Source organism: Peromyscus leucopus, chromosome 5, assembly GCF_004664715.2.
Source record: "Peromyscus leucopus breed LL Stock chromosome 5, UCI_PerLeu_2.1, whole genome shotgun sequence".
Taxonomy (NCBI): domain Eukaryota; kingdom Metazoa; phylum Chordata; class Mammalia; order Rodentia; family Cricetidae; genus Peromyscus; species Peromyscus leucopus.
In genome coordinates this window covers 75,482,522-75,508,397 of record NC_051067.1, presented here as the reverse complement: position 1 = coordinate 75,508,397, position 25,876 = coordinate 75,482,522, and the positions used below count along the sequence as shown (strand labels likewise).

At 52.6% G+C, this 25,876-nt stretch overlaps 1 protein-coding gene across 1 annotated transcript in view; it reads right to left on the bottom strand.

The window, feature by feature from the left end:
• Positions 1 to 1,283: 1,283 nt before the first annotated feature.
• The window catches only part of Cacna1a (calcium voltage-gated channel subunit alpha1 A), a 295,083-nt gene continuing 270,490 nt past the window's right edge, over positions 1,284 to 25,876 (bottom strand). Inside the window, exons 40-50 of the mRNA XM_037206465.1 lie at positions 25,006 to 25,102; positions 22,771 to 22,876; positions 12,105 to 12,212; positions 11,925 to 12,025; positions 8,259 to 8,368; positions 8,024 to 8,162; positions 7,797 to 7,910; positions 5,711 to 5,746; positions 4,629 to 4,839; positions 2,661 to 2,914; positions 1,284 to 2,301 (exon numbers count right to left, since the gene is read on the bottom strand). Coding sequence (XP_037062360.1) covers positions 1,831 to 2,301; positions 2,661 to 2,914; positions 4,629 to 4,839; positions 5,711 to 5,746; positions 7,797 to 7,910; positions 8,024 to 8,162; positions 8,259 to 8,368; positions 11,925 to 12,025; positions 12,105 to 12,212; positions 22,771 to 22,876; positions 25,006 to 25,102 — 1,747 coding nt within the window. The 3' untranslated portion in view covers positions 1,284 to 1,830. The remainder of the gene's footprint in view (positions 2,302 to 2,660; positions 2,915 to 4,628; positions 4,840 to 5,710; positions 5,747 to 7,796; positions 7,911 to 8,023; positions 8,163 to 8,258; positions 8,369 to 11,924; positions 12,026 to 12,104; positions 12,213 to 22,770; positions 22,877 to 25,005; positions 25,103 to 25,876) is intronic.

Genomic DNA, 25,876 nt, shown 5'->3' with positions numbered 1-25,876 from the left:
CACATGGCAGCTCACAACTGTCTGTAAATTCTGTTCCAGGGGATCTGACACCCTCACACAGACATACATGCAAGCAAAACACCAATGCACATAAAATACAAATAAATAAATTTAAAAAAAGATTTATTAAAGAAAAAAAATTGAGGTGTGATTGGGTGTGGTGACAAATGCCTTTAACCCCAGCACGTGGGAGGCAGAGGCAGGCACAGATCTGTGAGTTCCAGGTCAGCCTGGTCTACATAGGGAGTTCCAGGACAGCCAGGGCTACATAGACTCTGTCTCACAAACAACAAAATAAAACAAAAGGTGGCTAACAATAAAAGACAACTCGTGTCAACCTGTGTGGCCTTCACACAATTCATATGCATGCACCCCTGTATGTATGCACATGCACCATACACACCCCAGACACATACAACCAGAAGTTGCCCTTATTAGGCCAGAGAAATGATCTTGGGGACACCTGACCGTGAACAGGCGCGGCTTCCTCTTCCCACTCTTACTTCAGTTTCACAGATACAGGCCATATTCACAGAAGTATTTTCCAAATACGCAGGGAGGGAGGTGAGGGCCTGGGAAGCCGGGGAGTGGGGGGCTGGGCAGGCGGTTCTTATCCCCAAGGCTGCAGTGCGTATGTAGACCGCATGGGGCATGAGAGTGGACATCTAGACAGAATGCTGGATGAGGTAGGTGAATGTGGTGAGGGGGTCAGCGTAAGAACCCTGGGGGGGGGGAGGGGCTCTGAAGTTAAGAGCATACATTGCTCTTCCAAAGGACCTGAACTCGGTTCCCAGCACCCGGGTTAGAGGACTCACAGCGGCCTGTAACTCCGGCTGGCTCAGAAGGCACTTTCACGTATGCCCCAATCCACATATACATACACACTAATGCTTAAAAACAATCCTGGCCCCACTCATTGCTCTGGCGTAATCCTTCCAGACTGTTCACATCTTTGACCTCGCCAGCATTTCTCCATGGCTGAGGCGGGTTGAGAACTCCTCACGAAATTGGTTCAAGGAGCCAGAGGCCAGGGCAGATCACTTAACACAGAGGTGGGTAGTACCGGAGGCTGGGCACAGCCAGGAGAAGCCTGTGTGGGGACTATCCTCTCCAGGAGTCACAGCTGCCCCTAGCGGGAGTGAACCTGGTCGTTCCTGGTACCCGCGGCCTCGGCGCTGTTTCTCTGGGAGCTAACAAACTGCCTCCCTTTTCCATCCACTTCCCAAGAGTAACTTGCATGGCATCTTGGTCAAAGGACAAAGACCACTCCAGTTCAGAAGCCCTTGGATTCAAGTTTTTTCGTTTTTATTATTTTTTTGTTCTTTTTAATGTCATGCAATATTTCACAGTCCCAAGCCCACGTTTTTCAAACAAGATAGGAAAAAAGAAAAAAAAAAGTTTTTAAAAAGATAAAGGAAAAAAGAAGCAAGGGAATCGGTGGTGATGGTCAATTTTTCTTTTCTTTTGTTATTTCAAGCAGGACCAAATGTCAGAAAAAAAACCGTTTTTCTCAATCTTTTTTTTTTTTTGTCCTTTTAAAAACTGTTAGTGTTATTTCTTGTAGTTGATCTCTGCAGGCAGTAATAAGTTTGGCGTGGCCCGCAAGCACTCCCGTGGGTCTGAGAAGTGTGTGGGGCGCGCAGCCGTCCCTCCGGCTCGCAGCCACCTGGGTTTCGTTCACCGGGAAAACCAAAGATTCAATCGAGATGATAAAACTCATCAATAGAAGCTATTTTTGTTTTTCTCCCCGGTTTTCTTTTTTAAAAACGTTATTGTTTGTCATTTGCCGTGCGCCCGCGCAGTGCGGGCGCCGCGGGGAGGCGGGGCGGCTTAGCACCAGTCGTCCTCGCTCTCGCTGTACGCGTCGTGCGCGCCCCTGCGGGCGGCGCGCGGCCGCGGCGCGCCGTGCCCCGCGTAGTAGCCGTTGGGCAGCCTGCGGCCGTGGCGCGGCGACGCGCAGCCCGCGGCGCGCGGAGTCCTGGGCGACCGCGGCGCGGGCTCGTGCGCGCCCCCTGGCTGCTCGCGCGGGCCGTCGGGCTCGGTGTAGTCGGCGCCGCGCGGCCGCGGGCCCTCAGGCGCATGCGCAGGCCAGCGAGGCGCGCGGCGGCAACCCCTCGGCGAGCCGCCAGGGGGCGCCGCGGGACCCGCGAGCCTGCGAGCCGCCGGCCGGCGCGGCGCGGGCGAGTAGGATACGAGCGGCCGCGGGGTGCAGGGGGTCTGGGGGAGCTGGCGGCGGCCGCGCCGCGGCGTGCTGGTGCCGGACGTAGAGGGGGCTGGGCTTCCACTGACGGAACTACTGCCCTACACGAAAATCGAAACAAAGGAAATCAAAAGCAAAGATACCACGGACCGACCAGGAGCACACGGGGACACACAGACGGGAGGGCGGGCGGGCGGGCGGCGGGACGGAGAGGCGGGGGTGGAGGGGCAAACCAACACAACAGTGAGGAGAGAAACGAGAAACGAGCTTCGTAAGTTTCCGAAGTCACTCACAGGCGTCCGCAGGACACGAGTCGCAGGGAAGCCGGGCCAAGGGGAAAACAAGGGCGGCGGGCTACCCGCGCCCTGCCCCGGGCGCCTCCCAGGCTCGCCCCGCCCCCGCCCGCCCTGCAGCCCCGCCCCCGCCCGCCAGGTCTCTACGTCGGGCCGGCCACACGCACCTGTCTGTGTGTCGCGTGCTCCCGACCCTCGCTGGGCGAGCGGGACCAGCGCTGCTCCCGGGCCCGCGCCCGGCCCGTGTCCGACCGCTCCTGTGCGTAGCGCTCCCGGTCGGGGGCCGGAGGGTGGTGGTGGTGGTGGTGGTGGTGATGGTGCGGCCGATGCTTCCGGTCCTTGGGCCGGCCCCGGTCTTGGTCCCGATCTTTGGAGGGCAGGTCACCAGATTGGGTGGTCATGCTCAGATCTGTCCCCAGACCTGAGTGGGAGACGGCGGTGGGAGAGGAAGAACGGGCCGCAGAGAAGGGGAGGCAGGCCCGGAGGGTCCCCAGGCTCAGTGCCCCAGCCCCTGGTTTCCTCCCTACTCAGGAGCTCCCGTCACTTTTAATTTTTACATTTATTTTCAGCGCGCCCATTCTCCCGCGGCGGCACTCATCTGACTTAGGTCTTCAGGCTTGGCAGCCGATGCCTGTACAGGTTAAGCCATCTTGCTTGGCCACCCCCTTTTCTTAGTGTTGAATATAACCAACTTAGGACCTTGCCATACCTACCACCCAGACAGCATCCCACTCAGCCAGGGTGTTGCAGTCATGGGTCAGCAAGCGTGTCTGCTACTCTTGCATAAGATCTAAGTTCAGTTTCTCGTATCCATGTCCTGCAGCTCACTGCCTGTAGCTCTCTGGGTCCAGGGGACCCAACACTCTCTTCTGGCCTTTGGGGCACCTGCATTCATTATCGAACAGGCGTGCGCGCGCGCACACACACACACACACACACACACACACACACATTAAAAAGACAAAATGCAGCCAGGCATGGTGGCCCACACCTTTAATGCCAGCACTTTGGAGGCAGGCAGATATCTGGGTTCCAGGCTAGCCTGGTCTACAGAGCATGTTCCAGCACAGCCAGGGCTACACAGAGAAACCCTGTCTCGGGGGAGAAAACAACCAACACAAATCCCAACCAACCAAACAGCCAAAGCACGCCTTTAATCTTAGCATTCAGGAGGCAGAGGCAGGAGAATCTCTGTGAGTTCCAGGCCAACTAGGACTACATAGTGAAATCTTGTCTCAAACCAACTAACTAAATCTTAATTTTTTTTTGTATGTAAAAAAATTGGTTTTGTGTATGATGTGTGTACATGTGTGTAAGTGTGGGTGCAAGTATCACAAAGTGCATGGGGAGGCTGTCTGGGGCAATCTTAGATGCTGGCCCTCATCTATCTTGTTTGAGACAGGGTCTCTTGTTATCTGCTGTGTATGTCATGCTAGCTGGTCCAAGAGCTGGGGACTCTCGTCTCCATCTCCCACCTTAGGAGGGCTGGGGTGACAGATGTGCCCTGTCTGCTGTACAGATGCAGGTCCACATGGTGGCTGCTTCACCTCTTGGGCCTCTCCAGCCCACCTTTTTCAGAGACGGTGTCTCTCGCTAGCCTGGAGCTCACTGAGTAGCTTAGGCTGGTTAACTGGAATCACCAGGGATCCACTCCTGCGTGCGTTCCCAGCACCAGGGTTGCAGAGGCCCAGACCTGGCTTTGTACACGGGTGCTGAGATGTGTCATGTCAGCTCTCGTCTGTATGCAACACGCACTTTACACTCAGAGACATCACCCAGCCCTCTTTCTTTCTTTTCTTTTGAGACAGGTTTTCTGTGTCGCCCTGCTGACCTGGAACTTGTTCTGCAGATCAGTTTGGCCTCAAACTCAAAGATGTGCCCACCTCTGCCTCCCAAGTGCTGTGATTAAAGGTGTGAGCCACCAAGCCTGACTCATTTCTTTTTTGAATTGGGGTCTTACTATGCATCTTGGCTGGCCTCCAACTCCAGACCCTAACCCCCCCTCCCAGCTTCCCCCATGCAGGCATTAGTGGTGTATATCCAATCCCCTGTCCCTACTTCTGCCCTTCAGCCTCCTCTTTCTTGACCTTCTGTTTCTTTGTGGAGCCTCTGTCCTGGGTCCTGTGGCAGCCTACCTGTGTCCACATCAGTGTAGCGGCCCAGAGAGCGCTCGGACGTGCGGTGGCCCCGGTCCCGGTCCCGGTCCCGATCCCGGTCCCGGCGGCGTTGGTGGTACCGCTGATTCTCCTCAGGTGGTACCCGCTCCAGTGAGTAGTCATCCAGTCTTCGGGCTTTGGGTCCCAGCACAGAGGCTGAGCGCTTCATGGGGCTGGTATCAGAGATGGTCTAGGGGAGGGGGACAGGTGTGGGCAGTTAATGGCCAGCACTTTTGTGGCCTGCTCCTTCCAGTCCTGCAGCTGACAGAATCAGGGTGTATGTGACCATCCAGGGACTGTGTCCAGGGGTGCAGTGGGGCCTGAGTGTCTGGCTTGCTGGCTGCAAGGGTGGAGCCCTAAGGATACGAAGTCTCACCGACAGGGACTTGCTGCTGCTTAGGTTGTGTGCTGGGTTTGGCCAGAAGGCCCTGGCTAAGCCCTTGCCCCTCTGGTGTTAAGGCTGGCTGGCAAGCAGCATGCGCTCCACTTGTACACTGCAAGCCTGGGAGCCCCGCTTTTCCTTGGTCCGACTCTCCTGACCCTCCTCCCCACTCCCAACTCGTTCCTATCTCCTAGGCCCGGCGTGGGCTGCTCCAGCAGTGGAGGTACTGGAGATCATTCTGAATCTGCATTTACTGTCCCACAATCCTTGGTCTTGCTCTGCCATGGACAGTCTTCAGTTCTCAGTAGCAGGCAGAAGAAGGAAGGCCCCCTGGACCAGGCCTGCTTCAACTCTGATGTGCAGGGCCCAGCTCAAGGCAGGAGCTAAAGGGACCTGAGGTAGAAGGCCAGTGGTCACTGGAGGAGCTGAAGGAACAGACCCCCAAGAAAGGGGCAGGGTGGACAGGTTGGCCTCTTGGAGGCTCTGAAGACGAAGTGGGGTGCAGTGTGGCCCCTTGCATACATAGGACACAACACATAAGGAAGGGGCTCCATGGGGTAGGGGTGGGGTCTGCAACAAAAGGGTGGGGTGAAGGGCAGGGGGCGATGGTGGGTCCTGGTACAAACAGGGCAGGGAGGGAGAGGGGGCTGGAGCCGAGCTGGCCGGGCGCGGTACATACACTGAGGTTATTTCCACGTGGCCGGCCCCTTCTCCTCTGTCCCAGCCCCACAGGATGGCGCACACAGAAAAAAAACAGAAAGAAGGAAATAAATATAAAAGGCAAAAGGGATGGTGAGGTCGTGGGCAGTACATGGAGGAGGTGGTGGGTAGAGAGAATTAAAATTTCTGGTGTTGAGTGAGGGGGTGCCCCAGGACCCGGCTGGCTGTCCCCCACAACGGGCACAGAAGAAACAGGAGACAAACAGACAGATGGCAGAGACACGAGACTGACAGATGGGACAGCAAGGCCACAGGCTCCTGGCCCATTTCATGCGATGCACTGCGGCCCAGCACCCCTCCCCCACCTCGCCCCAGCTTCAGCTCAAAGCTTCCAGGTGGCGTCAGCCCAGCTTGGCTCATCTCTATTTTGGGGCCAGCAGGCCAGGCCTGACAGAAGGGATGGGGCAGCCACATGCACCCCAAGGTCACAGCAGCCAGAGGCCAGGCCCTTGGGCCATGATGACCCAGCCAGGCGCAGCAAATACGCTACATAACACAGGGCAAGCTGCCCCAGCCAGACATGCCGGCCACCCTCCTCCTGCCCCTCCCTTCCTCCTTGTCCTGGGGCACCTCGGTGGCAGCCTGGGCTTTATCCCCATGTCTCACTGCGCGGTAGCCAGGCATGCTTTATTTCCTCTCTCCCCATGGGGATCTCGCCTTCCCTACAAGGGGCCGGAATAGCTAAGTGCAGCAGCCACAGAGACGGTACACATACCAGGTACACACCCACCCACCCCACCCTTCCCAGACACGGACAGAGTATACGTCCCAGCCGTCCTGGGTCCACCCAGACTCTGCCTTCAGAGTCCTCAGACATGCCCCGTTCCTGAAGGCGGCAGGCCATGGGCATGCACATGGACAGGCGTGATACCTACAGATGCCTGTTACACTGGGAGCACACAGGTGCATGTGCATGTATGTACAGGTGCACATGTAAGGTGTATGTGTACGAAGTGCATGGGTAGCAGGGGCATTTCTTTCTTTTTTCGCTGTGGTGGGACCCAGGACGCCCATGCTAAGCCCAGGGGATACCATGAGCTCCGCATCCCACTTGAGAGTTAGGATTCTCTTTTCTTTTTATGTGGGAATTCAAATATTAGTTTATTATTTGTGTATGTGTGTGGGAGTTTGTGCACCTGTGTGGAGGCCTGAGGAGGCCAGAAAAGGGTATTAGTCCCCTGGAGCTCCAGTTACAGGGCCCGTGAACCGTCATTTAGTGTAGGAGCTGGGAATCCGGGTCAGGCCTCCTGCAAGAGCATTGTGCGCTCTCACCCGATCAGCCGTCTCTCCAACTAGCAGTCAGGATTCTTCTTTTTTCTTATTATTTTTTATTTTTTGTTTGTTTGAGACAGGGTTTCTCTGTGTAGCCTTGGCTGTCCTGGATCTCGCTCTGTAGCCCAGGCTGGCCTTAAACTCACAGAGATCTACCTGCCTCTGCCTCCCGAGTGTTGGGATTAAAGGCGTGTGCCACCACCGCCCGGCTGCAGTCAGGATTCTTAAATTCTGTTTTGAGACAGGATCTCACATAGTTCAGGCTGGCCTCAAACTAGCTATATGGAAGTGTCTGGCCTTGAACTCCTGACCTCCACCTCCCAAATGCTGGGATTATGGATGTAAGCATGTTGTTTGTTTTGAGATATGGTCCAGGTCTGTGGCCTAAGCTGGCCTGGACCTCCTCTTCTTGGCCTCTTGAGTGCTTGAGACATCACATGCTGCTGAAGCTGGATTCCCAATGGCACCTCTCACCAGAGCTGGACCCACCCTTCCCAAGCCCGTCCCCTGCCCTTCATGTCCTCAATAGGGCAGAAGGAAGCCACTGGCAGTCACTACTATGTCCTGAAAGGGTACTCCAAATCTCTCTCTGGCTTTTGGTAGGAAGTGGTTAGGAGGGCCAGGCCCTTTGGGTGCTCTGAAGGAGCCAGGAAAGGGTAGGCTCCCCTGCATGAACCTGCAGGAGGTCCCACCTAGGCCAGTGTCTCTAAGGGAGAGGTACAGGTCCCTTATTAACGTGTGTGGGTGTGGCCCAGAACCCTGCAAGCTCTCACCTGGTTCTCTGCTGGGAGGCGGGGCATGGAGGCGGCCCTGGTCTGGCCTTCCATGGGGAGGTAGTGTTCGCTGTCTGAGTAGCCATCCGTACCCATTTCTCGCATCTCCACAGACTGTCAGGCAGAGGGTGGGTGGGGCTGGGTGAGTCTGGGGCCTGACCAAGTGTGGGAGACCCTTTCTGCCTGAACCACCCAGCCTGGGGGAGGTGGGGGAGGGGCAGCAGCACCTGCGGGTTGGGCTGGCTGTTGGGCATGTCGCTGGGTGGCCCTCGCTCTGGGCTCCACGTGCCGGTCTTCTGGAACATCTCTTGGGCCCGCTGGGTCACCCAGGACGGGCTCTCCTTCAGGCCGCTCTCTGGAGCCATCCTGCACCAGGGACAGAGGCCAAGACGGACACATGTGCTCCAGGATTCAGGAACCCAGTGCTGATACCCATCCACCACTGCCCAGGTGGATACTCACAGGCCTCCTCCTGGATCCAGCTGAGTGGAGGGAAGGGCGTTCTGGCTGGGCCCGCCCTCCTGTGTTGGCGATGGAGGCTCCATGCGCTGGAACATGAGTGGCGTCCGGTTCTGAGAAGAAAGCAGTGAGTGTGTGCAGGCAGGCCTGACTGGAAGTTAAGGCTGGCCCCGTGATGGAGGGGTCAAATCCAGGCAAGTACTCTACTGCCAAGACACTCCCCCACCCCAACATCCGTCTTGACGCCCACCCCACACAGGCAGGTCTGCTCTGTTAGTCTACCCTCTTCCTCTTCCTCCTCCTCCTCCTCTTCTTCTTGTTCTTGTTTTTTTTTCTTCTTCTCCTCCTCCTTCTCCATCTCCTCTGTTAGCCTACCCATTTCTTCTTCTCCTCCTTTTTTTTTTTTTTTTTTTCCGAGACAGGGTTTATCTGTGTAGTTTTGGTGCCTGTCCTGGATCTTGCTCTGTAGACCAGGCTGGCCTCGAACTCACAGAGATCGTCCTGGCTCTGCCTTCCGAGTGCTGGGATTAAGGCATGCGCCACCGCTCCCCCCCCTTTTTTTAAGGGTGGGTCTTTCTATATGTAGTACTGGCTGACCTGGAACTCTGCCTGCCTAGTGCTCTAGTTAACTTTTTATCTTTTACTTAAAATTACTTATATATCTTGTGTATTATGTATAAACAAACAAACAAACAAACAATTTGTTTATCTTTTTGTGCATGCACACATGCTACTAAGAATGGAACTCAGGTCTTCAAAGACAAGAACCTTTACCCACTGAACTATTTCTTGAGACCCTGTCCAACTTTTGACATTGTGACACAATGTTGTCATCTATAAATTTCATGCTAGAAACCCATGCAATGATGTTATATGCATGTCTTCCACCCAAATTCATTCAGAACTAAACCATTTATCAACTATCCCTTACCAATTCAGCCTTCTCAACCTACACCTCCAATCAGTCCAGAAACCTCTCTGTCCATTTCTCCCGTACACCACCAGAGGGGGCCAGCGAGCACACAGTGGACCCCTAGACCCCTCTTCTGCTCCTAAGCCGGCTGCGATAAAAGCCAGGGTCCACCCTGCAGTCTTGAGGGTTTAGCCCTGCACCCCCATGCCCTCACCTCCTCCCACGTTCTGCCTTGCTCTGTTCTGCCTGTCACTTGACCTCTTCAATATTTCCCAAACTCATCCTGCAAGGTCCAGCCTTGTACAGGCTGTTCTCTCTGTTGTGTAACAGTTTCCCGATACTGAAGCATTCCATCTTCAGTGAAATTCTTTAAGGCATGAGGAAAACAAATGAAAATAGCTTAAGGAAATCCCTGAAACTGACTAGACTCACTCGGCCCCTCCCTGTCTGAGTAAGCAATAAAGACTGCTAAGAGTCATTCTCAAAGGAGCCAGGCTGCATTAAGGACCCTGAGATAAGAACACCTGCCTAGAAGAAGCAGAAACCAGATGAACTGCCTGGAAGAGGTTTATTTCAACTGAGACACTTGGAAAGGACATTTTCAAGTCTGGTGGTGGTGATCATGCCTTTAGTCCGAGCACTTAGGAGGCAGAGGCAGGCATATCTCTAGTTCGAGGCCAGCCTGGGCTACAGATCCAGTTCCAGGATAGCCAGGGCTACACAGAGAAAACCTGCCTTAAAAAAAAAGGCACTTTTCAATCTGCTGAGCTGCCTCCAGGCTGTCGAGTGTGCTCCAGGTTCCCAGCTTTTGTGAGCTGTCACTCATGCTGGGGTATTGATACGCTGTCTTTGAGTCATTTCTGATTTTTAAGAAATCCCAATAAAACTCAAGTTTTATTTATTTCCAATTTGAACTTTGGTCTGTCGTGGGCTCCCTGGCTGGGGTGGGTGTCAGGCTCCCTGTCTGTCTGGGGTGGGTGTCAGGCTCTCTGTCTGTCTGGGGTGGGTGTCAGGCTCCCTGTCTGTCTGGGGTGGGTGTCAGGCTCCCTGTCTGGGGTGGGTGTCAGGCTCCCTGTCTGTCTGGGGTGGGTGTCAGGCTCCCTGTCTGTCTGGGGTGAGTGTCAGGCTCTCCCTGAAAATCTTTGTCATACAACAAATGTCCCACCTGGGAATAAACCTCTTCCTTCATTTCTTTCTTTCTATATGATTGAGCGTGAACTCACAAGAGCTCTGCTTGCCTCTGCCTCCCTACTGGTGGGATTAAAGGCGTGTGCCACCATGCTGACCCCCGTTAATTTTTTTATTTTTATTTATTTTTTTGAATTTTTTTAAAGATTTATTTATTTATTATGTATACAGTATTCTGCCTACACACCAGAAGAGGGCACCAGATCAAATTACAGATGGTTGTGAGCCACCATGTGGGTGCTGGGAATTGAACTCAGGTCCTCAGGAAGAGCAACCAGTGCTCTTAACCTCTGAGGCATCTCTCTAGCCCCATTTTTTTTTTTTAAAGATTTATTATGTATACAGTATTCTACCTGCCTGTATGCAGGCAGGCCAGAAGAGGGCACTAGATCTCATTACAGATGGTTGTGAGCCACCATGTGGTTGCTGGGAATTGAACTCAGGACTCTGGAAGAGCAGCCAGTGCACTTAACCTTTGAGCCATCTCTAGCCACCCTCTTTTTTTAAAATGTTTTATTTTATGTGTATGAGTCTTCTGCCTGCATGTATGTCTGTGTAACACTTGTGTGCCTGATGCCTGAGGACCTCTGGAACTGGAGTTACACATGGTTGTGAGCCAGTATGTGGGTGCTGGGAACTGAACTTGGGTCTTCTGGAAGAGCAATGGTGCTCTTAACTGCTGAGCCAGCTCTCCTGACCCCCTCCTTTTTCCTTCATCTCTCTCTCTCTCTCTCTCTCTCTCTCTCTCTCTCTCTCTCTCTCTCTTTCTCTCACCCTCTCTCTCTCTCTCTCCCTCCCTCCCTCCCTTTCTTCTTTCTTTTTTTTTCCCTCTCTTTTGTTTTGAGACAGGTTCTCAGTATACTATGTTGTCTTGATATGGCCTAGAGCTCCCTATGTAGACCAGGCTGGCCTCAAACTCATGGAGATCCTCCTGCCTCTGCCTCCTGAGTGCTGAGATTAAAGGTTTACATCACCACATCTGCTCTCCAGTCACCTTTTAAAAAAATATTTATCTTACTATTTTATGTGTATGTGTGCAGGCTTAAGTGTGTGTGTGTGTGTGTGTGTGTGTGTGTGTGTGTGTGTACCACACATGATCAGGTGACCACAGAGGCCAGAAGAGGGCTTCAGATCCCCTGGAACTGGAGTTCCAGGCAGTTGTGAGACACTGTGTGGGTGGTGGGAACTGAACACAGGCTCTCGGATAGAGAGCAGCACTTGCTCTTCCCTCCTGACTGCCGAGCCAGGTCTCCAGTCCCTCCCCTTACCTCAGCTTTTGCTCAGCTCTCCCGTCCTCTGGGAGGACATCCTTGACAGCCCATTCACAGCACACACCCTTGCTCTAGCACTTTCCCCCATGGCACTATTGGCCACTATGAAAACATTTAGTCTTTTCAACTACCTCGGGGCAGACATCCAGGCCAGGGCCTGAAACCTCGACCTGCACAGGCGGATACTCAGTACCTGGTTCCTGAAATGGCCCGCCCTCACCACACTCCTTATTCCGACTGGTTCCCACGAAGACCAACAGGCCTGGAACCCCATGCGGGCACGCAGCAGTGGCCTACCTGCTCCTCCCGCATGGCCTGCAGTTTCTTGGCCTTGCTCTGCCGGTAATACTCCATGATCATCATGGCCGCGTAGATCTTACCCACAGTCAGATCCGTGGCTGTGGAGGACAGGCAAGTTCTCACTCAGTCCAGGCCCCTCTCCCAGCCTCCCTTGCCCTCCCCTGGGCTTGCTCTTACACTTGTGAGGTGTGACCAGCAGATCCAGGGTCTTCTGGGACAGGTTGGGCCAAATGGCCATCATCTCCTTCCGGAGCTCTGCATCCATCTGCTGCTTGTCGGCCCCGCCTGTGACGTGGGGAGACATGAGGCTGAGCACCGCAGGGGCCACTGTGGGCCTACTGCTAGGACCCACACGCCTGGTCTAGAGGCACCGGAAGGGCCAGGATCACCATCCTGGCTCCCACTTACCAACTGTGTTCCTAGGGTTGGCTATCTCCCACTGCCTCAGTTTCCCCATTGGTGAAAACCATCAGGATGAGTCGTAGCACTTGCCCTACCTGACTGTTTGCTGATCCGAGCAGAGTGTATGTGCCACCTTGGACAGCACCTCCGGGCCATTACTGTACTGTCCCCTGGACCCATGCTGGAGTCCATGAGCTGGCTGGCCTCAGAGTTTGGGGAGGGGGCTACTTTGGGGGCTGGGGATGGAACCCAGGACCTTGAGGATACTAGGTAAGAGCTACACCACTGAACCACACAAAAATGCCCAGAATGTCACCTTGTTCTGTGATTGAGGCAGCTGATAGTTGGGACCAGGAAAGTGTATCAATTAGGTTGGAGACATATAAATATCACACACACACACACACACACACAGTATGTGACTGTGCGTGTTTATGTGTGGGCATGCATGCGGAGGTCAGAGGTGAGTCTTGGCTGTCATTCACCTGTCTCTGCCTCCAGAGCAAACGTATCTAGTTTGGGATATGTCATTAGTAAGGGAACACAGAGAAGAAACCTAGTGACCTGGGACAGGCGCCCGGGCTGCCGTGACACACCTGACAGAGGCTGCCAGCCCTCTCCACCCTACTTCCCCTGCTTCCAATGGGACTTTTGTTGTGACACGTTTCTAGCTCCTCATCCCACTCATGGGGGCCACTGGGGCTCCAGGCTGGGGCAGCAGGATTGTGGTCCTTCAAGACAGGGGTATGAGCACAATGACCTGCCACTTGGAGGACTCACTAACAGTACGGGGGTCCTCCATGCATCCCTTCGCTTTGCCACCCAAGGCTGGTGACAGTGGGGCCAGCCAGTCTTTTCCAAGTCCACCCTTTCTTTGGTGTGAGGCAGGCTCCCGCTGAACAGCCAGGCGGGCCCAGAACTCATACTCCTGCCCCAGCCGCTGCCGCTCTGGTGTTGCCATGAGCCATGGCACCTAGCTTCCTCAGGCCTATCTCTAAGTCCACAAAACAGGAGGTAGACAGCAGGGAAGCGACCCGTTTTGGTTTGAACCACGGAAACCTTGGGACTGTTAGAGTGACAGCCTTCATTGTGACTGACATGTCTGCCTGGTCCTCCATTGTTGGCTTCAATTGTCAATGTGACGCAGCCTTGCTAGGGTCACCTGGGAAGAGAGATCAGATGGGCCTGGTGCATGTCTGTGGGGACTGACTGTTTGGACTGAGGGCTCAACCTACTGTGGGCAGAAGAGTTCCCCGGGCAGGTGGTCCTGGGCTGTATAAGGAAGCCAGTCCAGGGCTGGAGTTATTGCTCTTGCAGAGGACCCAGGTTCAATTCCTGCACCCACACGGCAGCTAACCATCTGCAACTCCAGTACCAGGGGCTCTGATGTCCTCTTCTGACCTCTGCAAGCAGGTGGTAACCGTACATGCAAGCAAAATACTCATGCACATAAAATAAATAAAATCAGCCAAATAGAAAAGCAAACACTTTTAAAAAAAAACAAAAGAAAAAAGCTGGGCAGTGGTGGTGCACGCCTTTAAATCCCAGCACTCAGGAGGCAGAAGCAGGTGAGTTTTAGGCCAGCCCGGTCTACAGAGTGAGTTCCAGGAAAGTCAAGGCTACACAGAGGAACCCTGTCTTGAAAAACCAAAGGGGAGCCGGGTGGTGGTGGCGCACGCCTTTAATCCCAGCACTCGGGAGGCAGAGCCAGGTGGATCTCTGTGAGTTCAAGGCCAGCCTGGGCTACCAAGTGAGTTCCAGGAAAGGCACAAAGCTACACAGAGAAACCCTGTCTCAAAAAACCAAAAAAACAAAACAAAACAAAACAAAACAAAACAAAACAACAACAACAACAACAACAAAAACCAAAGGGGGTGAAAAAAAAGAGGCATATTGAGGGACCTACTATCTCTTTACATTTTATTTTTATTTTTTAAGAGGGTCTCATTGGTTGGCCTGGAACTTGCTATATATACACCAGAGTGCCCTTCAACTCACGAGATCCACTCGCCTCTTCCACCCATGTGCTAGGACTAAAGACATACAATGTGCTACCATGCCTGGCTTTTTTTTTTTTTAAATTAATTAATTAATTAATTTGATTTATTTATGCCTGGCTTTTTTAAAGAAAGATTTTATTTATTTTTGTGTGTATGACTTGCTTGTACATATGTATGTGTACCGTGTACAGGCATTTCTGGTACCTGTGGAGGCCAGAAAAGGGTGTCAGATCACCTGGAACTGGAGTTAGAGGTTTGAACCAAACCCAGGTCCTCTGCAAGAGCAGCAAGTGCCCTTAACTGCTGAGGCGTCTCTCCAGACCTATTAAAGTTGTTTTGTGTGTGTGTGTGTGTGTGTGTGTGTGTGTGTGTGTGTGTTTGCATTTTGATAGAGTTATTACGGAGCCATGGATGGCTTAGAAGTCACAGGTAGGCCACCATACCCTAGCGGACTTCCCATCTCCCCTTCAGCTTCACCATGGTCGGACCAAACAATGTCATGTGTTGATAGAGTAGACAGAGCTGGAAATGGACTCTCCCTGCAGTCTCAGGAAAGAGCCTGGCCTGCTTGACTCCTTGACTGGCCTTGTGGGACACTGAGCATAGAGCCATGCAGCCTGCCTGTGCTAGAGTGCTAAGTTTTAAAAAATGGTATGTTTTATTTAATACAGGCTGATCCTCAGTCAATTCGATTCTATTCATTTATTTGTGTGTGCGCCTGTGTGGGCTCGTGTGAAAGTCAGAGGAAACTCGTCGGAGTCCTTTTCTGTCTCCACCACGTGGATCCCAGGGTCAAACTCAGGTCGTTAGCCTTTGGCTCTTGTGTGGGGTGTGTGCTCCGTGCACAGGGGTGGGGTGTGTGCTCTGTTCACAGGGGTGGGGTGTGTGCTCCGTGCACAGGGGTGGGGTGTGTGCTCAGTACACAGGGTGGGGTGTGTGCTCCGTGCACAGGGGTGGGGTGTGTGCTCCAGTAGCACAGGGTGGGGTGTGTGCTCAGTACACAGGGTGGGGTGTGTGCTCAGTACACAGGGTGGGGTGTGTGCTCCGTGCACAGGGGTGGGGTGTGTGCTCAGTACACAGGATGGGGTGTGTGCTCCGTGCACAGGTGTGGAGTGTGTGCTGTGTGCACAGGGGTGGGGTGTGTGCTCAGTACACAGGGTGGGGTGTGTGCTCAGTACACAGGGTGGGGTGTGTGCTGTGTGCACAGGTGTGGAGTGTGTGCTGTGTGCACAGGTGTGGAGTGTGTGCTCAGTACACAGGGGTGGACTGTGTGCTCCGTGCACAGGGTGGGGTGTGTGCTCAGTACACAAGTACACGCAGCGGCCAGAGCAGGACTCCTGGTGCTCTTCTCTAGTTGCTGTTTGTCTGCTCTCTTGTGACAGGGTCTCTCTCTGAGCCTAAAGCTCATGGTTTTTGGTTCTTGGGACCTGCCTGTCTTATAGAAATTCAGCTGGATATTAAAGCTATACCTAGAAATTTCAAGGTATTTTTCTAGAGGTAAGCCATTTATTATGAAATATTTGGTGTTATCCAGTTTTTAATATTTCAGCTGTCTTCTGCTATGAGATTCTTGCATGCCCAAATACTGTAGACCATTTGGCAAACAGCTAAGCTTCCTAGATCTGCTGAACATTTAGGTAACTAACTCCCCCACTGAGCCTAGGAGACAAGCAGGCTGTAGATGCATAGCTTTATTTCTTGTGCTCAGACCATCCCCTTCCCTCAGGCCTAGGGGCATGTCAGAGAGATTGACTGGGGACAATAGGACTTTTTGTATAGCCAGGTGCTGCAAGGACTGGAGCAGAATTCCAGAGGCAGACACAGAACCGCATGGCCTGAGAGAGGAGAAGACAGAGTTCTGTCAAGGGTAAGGCAGATCTCTTGTAAAGTTTATCAGGGCCAGGGGTAGGGAGCCAGGAAGGATAGATGGAGGAGGAAGGAACAGAGGACAAAGATCAGGTCAAAAGCTTAGGAGCTTACTAAAACTATGAGGACAGGAAAACTGGGCACAGGGAGGAGCTGAATGTGAGGACAGAGCTGAAACTGTGTGGATAGAATTGACTTAGAAGAATAAAGTGAATGGACTAAAGAACTCAGTGTGCTTAGATTCATTTGATGTCCCTCAGATTAGCATCCTCAGCCGCTTGTAGCATCTGTTCTGGACCCTGATAGGGATCTCCTCAAGGCAGGCACTGGGGGGCTCGTTATGCCTGTCTCTGCCTGCTAATGCAAGTGCTATGACACAGCAGTAGTGCTGCACATTTTGCTATCGGTGTGTGTGTGTGTGTGTGTGTGTGTGTGTGTGTGTGTGTGTGTGTGTGTGTGTGCATGTGTGTGTGTGTGTGTGTGTGTGTGTGTGTGTGTGTGTGCATGTGTGCGTGTGTGTGTGTGTGTGCATGTGTGTGTGTGTGTGCATGTGTGTGTGTGCATGTGTGCATGTGTGTGTGTGTGTGCATGTGTGCATGCATGCAGATTTTCAGGTCCTCATGTTTGCACAGTAAATGCTTTCATCCACTGACCCATCTCCCCTGCCACAAAGCTTGTGTTTTAAGGCACGAAACTTGCTTTTGTGTGTGGTACAGCCAGCTGATACAATGACTGATGTCACAGAGGTTGAGGTCAAGGTTCAGAGTACTGACTAGGAGTCTGTAGGATGTAACTGTCCTAGTTAACACTGCAAGAACAAACACCTGCTTCCTTGGCTGAGGAAGCAGTAGTGATGTGGGGAGAACGTGGGTCCTAAACAGTGACGTGAAACCAGCTGCCTACTGAGTAAGACGAACCAGTTCTAGTAAGATCTAGAACCCCGGGTGCCAGACGTGGGCTCTCTCCTCTTCCTGCCTTGCTCTCATTGCTCCTGACGCCCTCGTCTCTCTTTCTCCTCCTAACACAATTTTTTTTCTCTCTCGCCAGGGCTGGCCTTGAACCCAGGAGTTTCCTGTCTCACTTCCTAAGCACCGAGACCAGTAGGTGTGTGCTAGCACACCTGCTGGCTATTCTACTTTGTATGGTTCTGTTTGGTGGGTTTTTTTGGACACAGGGTTTCTCTGTGTAGCTCTGGCTGTCCTGGAACTCTCTCTGTAGACCAGGCTAGCCTCGAACTCACTCAGAGATCTGCCTGTCTCAGCCTCTGCTGGGATTACGGCAATTTTTAAGGAGCCCACTCTGTCCCAGAGTCTCAGGCCTTCTCCCCAGTCACCTTTTTTGTCTCCTGAAGTAATGGAAGGAACCTTGGGCTGTGTCTAGGGGAAAGGTATTCATTTTTTTCCATTCCCTAGGGATGGGACTCAGGGTCTTGAACATGCTGAAAGCTCTCACTGAACTATTCCCAGTTCTCTTATTTTCAGAGTCTCATTAAACTGACCAAGCTGGTAAAGGCTGTCCTGTAGCCGAGGCTAGTCCTGGACTTGTGATCCCCCTGCCCCAGTCTGTCCTGGACTTGTGACCCTCCTGCCTCAGTCTGCCAAGGAGCTGGGATAACAGGCTTGAGGTCTGGGCTCCCACTCATTCGTCAGGAAGTCTGAAGTGCCCCCTCGAGCGCCTGCTTCCTTGCTGGGCCTCCGGCCTTTGGTTTCAGCCTGCCCTGCCTGTCTCCTGTCTGAGGCAGCCATTCCATCATTCAGCAGCTCAGGCCTCAAGTCTGAGGGTGTCTCGGGATTCTCTCTCCCTCACAACCCACATCCACCTGGGAGGCACCCTGTCAGCTCAGTTCTCAGGCATTCAGAGTGAACGCTCTGCGCCCCCCATCTAAGCAGCCCGCCTGTCTTCGCTTGGCCCTGCGATGGTGTGGTTAGGATGTAGTGTGTCCCCTGTGAATGGGAGTTTCTTGGAAATGCTGCACTTCTACCAAAGAGTTATACAGTGACAAGACTGTGGAGAGTGTGAATGCTGCGGATCAGCGGCCCAACACTCACCTCTGTGTGATCTGAGGTCCTTGTGATCACCAGGCAGGGCCTGCCATCCATTCTCTTCTGTCTGTCTAGATGTTGTTTTGTGTGTGTGTGGATATTTTGCCTCCGGGTACGCCTGTGTACCACGTGTGGCCAGAGAGGGCACTGCATTCCCCAGCGACTGGGGTCACAGACAGTTAGGAGTCACTGTGAGTGCTGGGAACTGAAACCTGTTCTCTAGGAGAGCCAGTGCTCCTAAGGCTGATCATCTCACCAGCTCCCTTCATTGGTGTCCCCCCCCTCCCCAGACAAGGTTTCTCCGTGTAACAGCCCTGGTTGTCCTGGAACTAACTCACTCTGTAGACCAGGTTGGACTTGAACTCACAGAGATCCACCTGCCTCTGCCTCCTGAGTGCTGGGATTAAAGGTGTGCGCCACCACCACCGCCTGTCCCATCCACTGGTTTTATGACAGGGTTGTTGGATGTTCTCAGCTGTGGTGTGAATATGAAACATCCCCCATGTGTCTGGACACTTCGTCACCAACTGGTAGGGCTGTTTGGGAGGGTTGTGGGACCTTTTCTGAGTTGACCTCTTAGAGAAGGTGAGCTGCTGAGGGTGAGTCCCTGTACTCCTCAGCTTCCTGGGTGTGGACACATGCGATCAGCCAGTCTCCTGCTCCTAAGCCATGTCTCCTTGCCATGCTGAACTGCATCCCTCTGAAACTGTGAACAAGAAAAAACCCTTCTCTCCCAAGTTCCTTCTGCTGGGTCGTTTCCACAGCAACAAGGGCAGCAACAAGGCCACCACCCACTGTGTCCAAGTAGTTTCCCGAGTATCTGCACCACAAGGTCAGAGCCTTCACCAGCCCTTTTCTCATGGCCTCTTTCAGTTTAGACAGCATCTGAGAGCCTGATTGTGCCAATGCCACAGAGGATAGCCATGGTTCCCCAAGTCCTGCAGGGTGGAAGTGTGGCAGAACTTCCCACAATGGGCAGTGGCATCATGGGAGAGCCCAAGACAACACATGCATTTCTGGCTTGGAAGGAATCTTACAGTGTTGGTTATGAGTACACCTCGGAGGTGATCGCCCAGTGCCTTGCCCTTCATATTACTGTCGGCATGCAGGATGAATTTAAGGCATAGTGGGAGAGCTAGCCTTAGACAGAGACTAAAGGACACTACTCCCATCAAAGGACGGCACTCTCAGCGGGGCATGGTGGCCACACCTTTAATCCCAGTACTCAGGGGCTGAGTGAGGCAGGCGTATCTCTGTGACTTGAGTCCAGCCTGTGGTCTCACAGACATAGTAAGTTCCAAGATAGCCAGAGCTACATAGAGACCCAGTCACAACCAACCAACCAACCAAACAACCAAACAACCAAACAAACAAACACCTGATTCAAAATAAATCTAGCTGGATATGGTAGCCATGTCTTTAATGCTAGCACTCAAGAAGCAAAGGCAATTGGATCTCCATGACTTTGGTGTACAGTAACAAGCTCCAGGCCAGCCAGGGCTGCAGAATAAGAGCCTGTTAAACAAAAAGAGAAAGAGGAAAAAGAAAAAAAAAAAAAAAAAAAAAGGAAAAGAAATCCCAGCACTCAGGAGGCAGAGGCAGGCAGATCTCTGTGAGTTCAAGGCCAGCCTGGTCTACAAAGTGAGTTCCAGGACAGCCGGGGCTACACAGAGAAACCCTGTCTCGAAAAACAAACAAACAAACAAACAAAATCAATGAAAAGAAAAAAAAATTCTACCAGTTAGTATAAAATGTTGGAAATTTCAGAAGAAATAAAATGGGGAGAGAGCTGGAGAGATGGACCAGTGGTTATCACACTCACTTGATGCATGTGAGCCACATGGCAGCACGTAAATTAATAAAAACGGGTTAATTTAAGTTATGAGCTAGTTAGAAACAAGCCTAAGCTATTGGCTGAGCTTTCATAATTAACAATAAGTCTCTGTGTTGTGATTTGGGAGCTGGCAGGAAGAACTGGAAAGTCTGTCAACAAATGGTGCCCCATGTTGGGTGCCAGAACATGTGTTTATCTAATTATTCTTTACCAATAAAAACTCGGGAATGACATATCAGGGTAAGAACTTGAGTGATCAGAGAAGCAACCAGTGACCTCCTTTCGCTCTCATCCCTCTATCCAAACAGGCCAAGACCTTCTCGAAGCCCCACCCTACTACTTCCTGTCTATCTGTCCTAAGTCCTCCAAAATCTCTATGGTTAATTTTGGTCAGTTAATAGCTAGCTCTGCTCTCTGATTCAAGGTAAACTTTATTGACAGTCTTGGGAGAGTCAGAATGTGGTCAAAACATCACACAACACTTAGTGTTCCTGCAAAAGACCAGCTTTCAGTTCTCAGCACCTACACTGGGCAACTCACAACTGCCTGTAACTCTAGGTCCTGGGCTTCTGACTTCTGCTTTTGGCCTCCTTGGACACCAGGCACACATGTGGTATATAGGCCTATATTCTAGCAGAGATTCATACACATAAAATAAAAATAAGTAAATCTTTTTAAGATGTTTTAAAAATAAAATAAATCATTAAAAAAAGAGAGGAGCCGGGCAGTGGTGGTGCATGCCTTTAATCCCAGTACTCGGGAGGGAGGCAGAGCCAGGCGAATCTCTGTGAATTTGAGGCCAGCCTGGTTTATAGAGTGAGATCCAGGACAGGCACCAAAACTACACGGAGAAACCCTGTCTCTAAAAACAAAAAACAAAAACAAAACAAAAAAACCCAAAAAAACAAAAATAAAAAGAGAGGAAAGGGGATGTTCAGTTGGTAGTGTGCCTGCCTAGTGTGCACAAAGTCCTGGTCCATTTGTCTCTAGTACCACATAAACCAGATGTGGTGGTGCACACCTGTGATCCTAGCATGTGGCAAGTAGAGGCAAGGGACCAGAAGGCCAAGGTCATCCTCAGCTACAGAGCAAGTTCAAGGTCATCTTAGACTACGTGAATCCCTGAATCAAAACCAAATAACCAAAGATACTAAAATGTGGAACAAATTCAAAGGAGAAGGAACCATTTGGAACAAATGATCACTCAGTTCCCTAGCTGGTTTTATTAATTTTGCTAATCCAGCTAGCAAGTCTTTGGGAAAATGAGAACTTTCGTAACCCTAAAATTCTTTTTTTTTTTTTTTTTTTTTTTTTTGAGACAGAGTTCTCTGTGTGGCCCCGGCTGTCCTTGAACTCAGAGATCCCCCTGCAGGGATCAAAGGTGTGTGCTGCACGTTTGGTTTGTAGCCCTGAATTTTTTTTGCCAGCACTAAACTAAAAGTACCAGGCAGAGAGCCGAGCTGAGAACTGGGCAGCCTGCTGAACTGGAGACTGAGAGCATCAAACAGAAGGAATGATGAAGCTGCTACTTTAGAAGATACTAACCGAGTACTGGAAATCATACCAATATCTAAAAAAGACAGGGAACCAAGCGCCACTCCCAGCTCTCGGGAGGCAGAGGCAGGTGGATCTCTAAGTTCTGGTCCAGCCTGGTCTACAGAGTGAGTTCCAGGACAGCCAGGGCTACATAGTGAGACCCTGTCTCGGAAAATCAAAATAAAAAAGAGGGGAGAGATGTCAGACAATAAGGAATAAAAAGGGCTAGAGGTTGTGGGTACACCGAAGATGGAGCCCGAGGAGTCCTACCTTTCCTCGGCTGCCCACACTGTCCCCTCCCTTCTCACTCTCTCCACTCTCTTTTCAATCTCCCAATAGACAAAACTGTTTCAAAGGAGAAAACGTTGCAGAGCTTGAGAGGAGGCTCTGACGTTACCGCTCTCTGGGCTGAAAACTTTGATGATGGGGTCTCTTGAGAGCCATCAGAACTCTCAGAGATGTCTTAGACTTACTTTTATTCGTGTGTGTGTGTGTGTGTGTGTGTGTGTGTGTGTGTGTGTGTGTGTATGTGTGTGCGCGCGCACGCGCGCGCATGCACAGGGTAGGGGCAGGTTGTGTATGCCACAGCGCACATATGCAAGGGAGGAAACAAGTCTTAGCAACTGAATTCAGGTCAGTCTGCTTTTACTTCCGGAGCCGTCTGGCCAAGCCTGCCTCCCTCTTCTTTATAAGCCCCGCCCGGCCGCTGGTTCTCGACAGTCAGATTAACACAGGCCCTCAACCTACCTCTTCCCACTGGGTTGTCTCCGTAACTCCGACATCACTCCGATGTGATCTGGGTCAGATCCTACCTCTTCTCTCTGATCCTGGGGGTGTCTCCTTACTCAAAGGCCAAGTCAGCTCAGCAGGACCCCGTGAGGTTCCTACTCCCTGCTGCACCTGTTTGTTCCGACTTCTCAGGGCTTTTGCACGCAGGCTGGTCTCAGCCCAGGGTTCCTTTCCATGAGTCCACACAACTCACTGTGCTATCTACTTCAGAGACTGGACTGGGCGCGTGGCTCTCCCCTGTAAGGGCTGCAGCCCCTTGGTTGGAGGGTTCACACAGGCCCAAGCATGAAGAGAAGGACGGTGGTGCCTCTGACAGCCCAGCAGGAGTGGGAATCTCTGCTGCCCCCGCGTCCAGGCCCCCAAGATCGCCTTACCCTTGGCAATCTTGATGTCCAGGGCTGTTCGGATCAGAGCCATGAGGGTGGAGTTGAAGTGCACTGTGTTGTCATCCGCGACAGGCAGGTCCATCCGCAGGAGCCTCTACACAAAACCCCAGGGGAGGGCAGTCATTTTGGGCCCTACCAGCATCTTGGAAGCCAAATTCACCCGACCCTCCAGGGAGCCCCAGGAAGAACTCTAAAGCTGGGGCAACTCCCCTGTGGTCACCTACACCAGCACAGAATTTCTCATTCCCGTGCCCACTCTGCCCAGCATGGAGCAACGAAGGAATTAAGGGATTTCCACACTGCGGACTCCACTTCGCTCCCCCCCCCCCACTTTTTTTGAAGACAGGATCTTGCTGATAGCACAGGCTGTCCTCGGAACTCATGGCAATCCTCCTGCCTTGGCTTCCTGAGCGGCTGGGATGCCAGGGCCTGCCACCACTCCCAGCCCAAGCGGTTTTTTCTGTTTTAAATTCCACCTTCGGGACCTGAGGTCTAGGGGCCCAGAGCTGTCGCCCCAGATTCTAGCCCTGCACCAGAGTTCTTCTCAAAGGCTCCCTTTCACGTCCACCCAAAGAGAAAGAGCAGAAGGCGGATGTCAGCAGCATGTGCGTGCAGCAGCCTCGCGGTGGGATCCACGGCCACAGCCGCCGCTCCCCGCCCCCACCCCCTGCTCGGCCCAGGATGGGCAGATGATGGGCACCCAGCCGCAGCATTCCATCCTCAGAAGCGGCAGGCACCTCCCCACGCAGGCCCCTTGTGGACATGCAGCGAGGCCTACACAGAGCGGCACAAACGGGCGCATGCAGACGGAATCTCGAGACTCATTCATAGCTCCGTGGGAAGTGACTTTCGGGGCTTGCCAGATCATGGCTGTCTGTGCAGTAGCGGGGAGAAGGGACAAGGGGCATTCCTGAGGCCCAGGGAGGGAAGTCTGTGTTCCAGGTAGCGGTTCTGCCTGCTCCGCAGTCCGTGGCTTGGGCAGGGGGGATGGTGGGCTTTGATGTGCCATGGGCTTGAGAGGGTGTTAAGGGCAAATCTGGGTCTCACCAGGGGATTCACAGACAGTAGGGAGACAGTAAACCAAGAACAGAGTAGGAAGTGGGATGCTGGGGTCTGGCAGGGAGGGAGGCAGTAGATAGAAGACATAAATGAGGCGCTGTGTACAGCTGGGCAGGTGTGCCCTGTACTGGGTTAAATGTGACGACAGCTTTTGCTGTCTAGTGGGAAAGTGTCTTCTCCGTCACACAGTTTCCCAGCAGACCAAGTGTTCTGTAGAAAACATGCTATTTTAAATGTGCACAAAGGTGCCTTAGGGAGCTTTATACAGACATCAGGCTGGGGAGGGACAGGAGGATGCCTGTGGGAAGAGACTGAAATCCGAGGGACGAGGAGCAGCCACACAGGCTTGGAACAGTACTGAAAGGAGAGGAACCAAGATGGCTGGGAAGGTCAGGATGTGGAGTCACTTCTGGGGCATGGGGTTTGAAGGTCATCCCTGGCCACCTTGAGGATGAACTGAGGGAGCAGATGTCCTCCAGGGCCGGGGGAGATTCCAGGACAGAAGTTTAGAGGAGCAGCAGTCTCCTCGCTCCCTCAGCTGGCATACACCCCCCGCCCCAGACCCCTCCAAGGCAGCGTGCAAGGCCTGATTGGTGCACCACGATCGGATCGGGGCGGGGCAGCGGCAACCCTCCTGCTTGCTCTGAAACAATGGAGTGGAGAGGCATGTGGGGCGTCTTGGGTAGATGGGTGGCATGGTTCAGGCGCTGGGGAGACATCTCCAGGGCAAGGGGAGGATGGGGGACTCAGCTGTGGGAGGTGTCAGATCTCCCGGGCCCTAAGTCAGAGGTCAGCTTCAGATGTGTGTGGGGAGGCTCAAGGCACGAAACAGTCTGCCCTGGGCCTGGGGCTATGTGTTTCTGGATGGGCAGAGACTTGGTACAATTTGGCTCCCCAGGGTGGGTCATATGGATGCTAGGGGACTGGAGCACTCCCTCCCCCTCCCCGTGGCTTGTTGGCCATAATGGAGTCTCAAAACACTTAGACACTCATCAGAAAGGACACAGTGCGCTGCTGAGAGTCGAGGGATGCTCATGACTCAGTTACTCGAGAAAAGAAAAAAAGAAAAAAGAAGAGGATGTCGGCAGAAGACTCGCTGGGTGTTGTGGTCACCACCGAAAAGTCCCCAGCTCTGGGACATCGGTGTTGGCAAAGATAGACTACCTTGTAAGCCACTCTGGCCGGGCACTTCTTCCCCAGACCCAGGGGTGGGGACATGTGTCTCAGCATCTGATACATGTCCGGGTAAGGCATGCGACCCCTGGCAGCACCAAAAACAAAAAAACAGGACGGGGTGGGTGGGGCAGAGAACCAAAAGGGTGGGGGGAGAGGTGGAGAAGAAACAGAAAAAGAAAAAAAGAAGAAGAAAAAAAAAACCAAAAACCAAAAAAACCACACGAGCCGAAAAAATAGAGAAAGAGGCAGAGAACGATAAAATAGATATTTCAAATAAATGGAAAAGAGGAGAAAAATGGAAGAAAAGGTAATTAAAAATGATTATTTCACTGCTTACAAGCAGGCAGAGAGAGAGAGAAAAGAGAAACAGTCAGACTCCACTTGGGCTCCAGGCTGGCTCAGGTGGTGCGGAGCTGGAGGGCTTTACCATTCGTTCGAGGGGCCGAGTACTCTGGCTTGGCTGAGGCTGGTCTCTGAGGGGGCCTGGGTGAGGAAGAGGAGCTAGGGCAGGGCATGGGGGTGGGCAGTGGGGCTGGAGGCTTCAGGAGGCAGGGAGTGGTGGAGGAGAGAGTGGGGGTAGGGAATGCAAAATTACAACTCCCCCAAGGGATGCGTCTGATTTGGGGGTGTCATTGAGACCACGGGATGGGCAGCTTCAGCTAAGAGCAAGCACAGATGTTCGGAGGGAACAGAGGTATGTCCCATGCTTCGTGGAGTCTGCATGGCCGCATTCTGGAGGCTAATATTTGCTAGTGTAATGCAAGAGAGAGATGGCTCTGTTTTTGAGAAATATATATATATGAAATATATATATGGAAGACCCCAAGCCACACTCATTCAATCGATGCTAGCAGGTTTT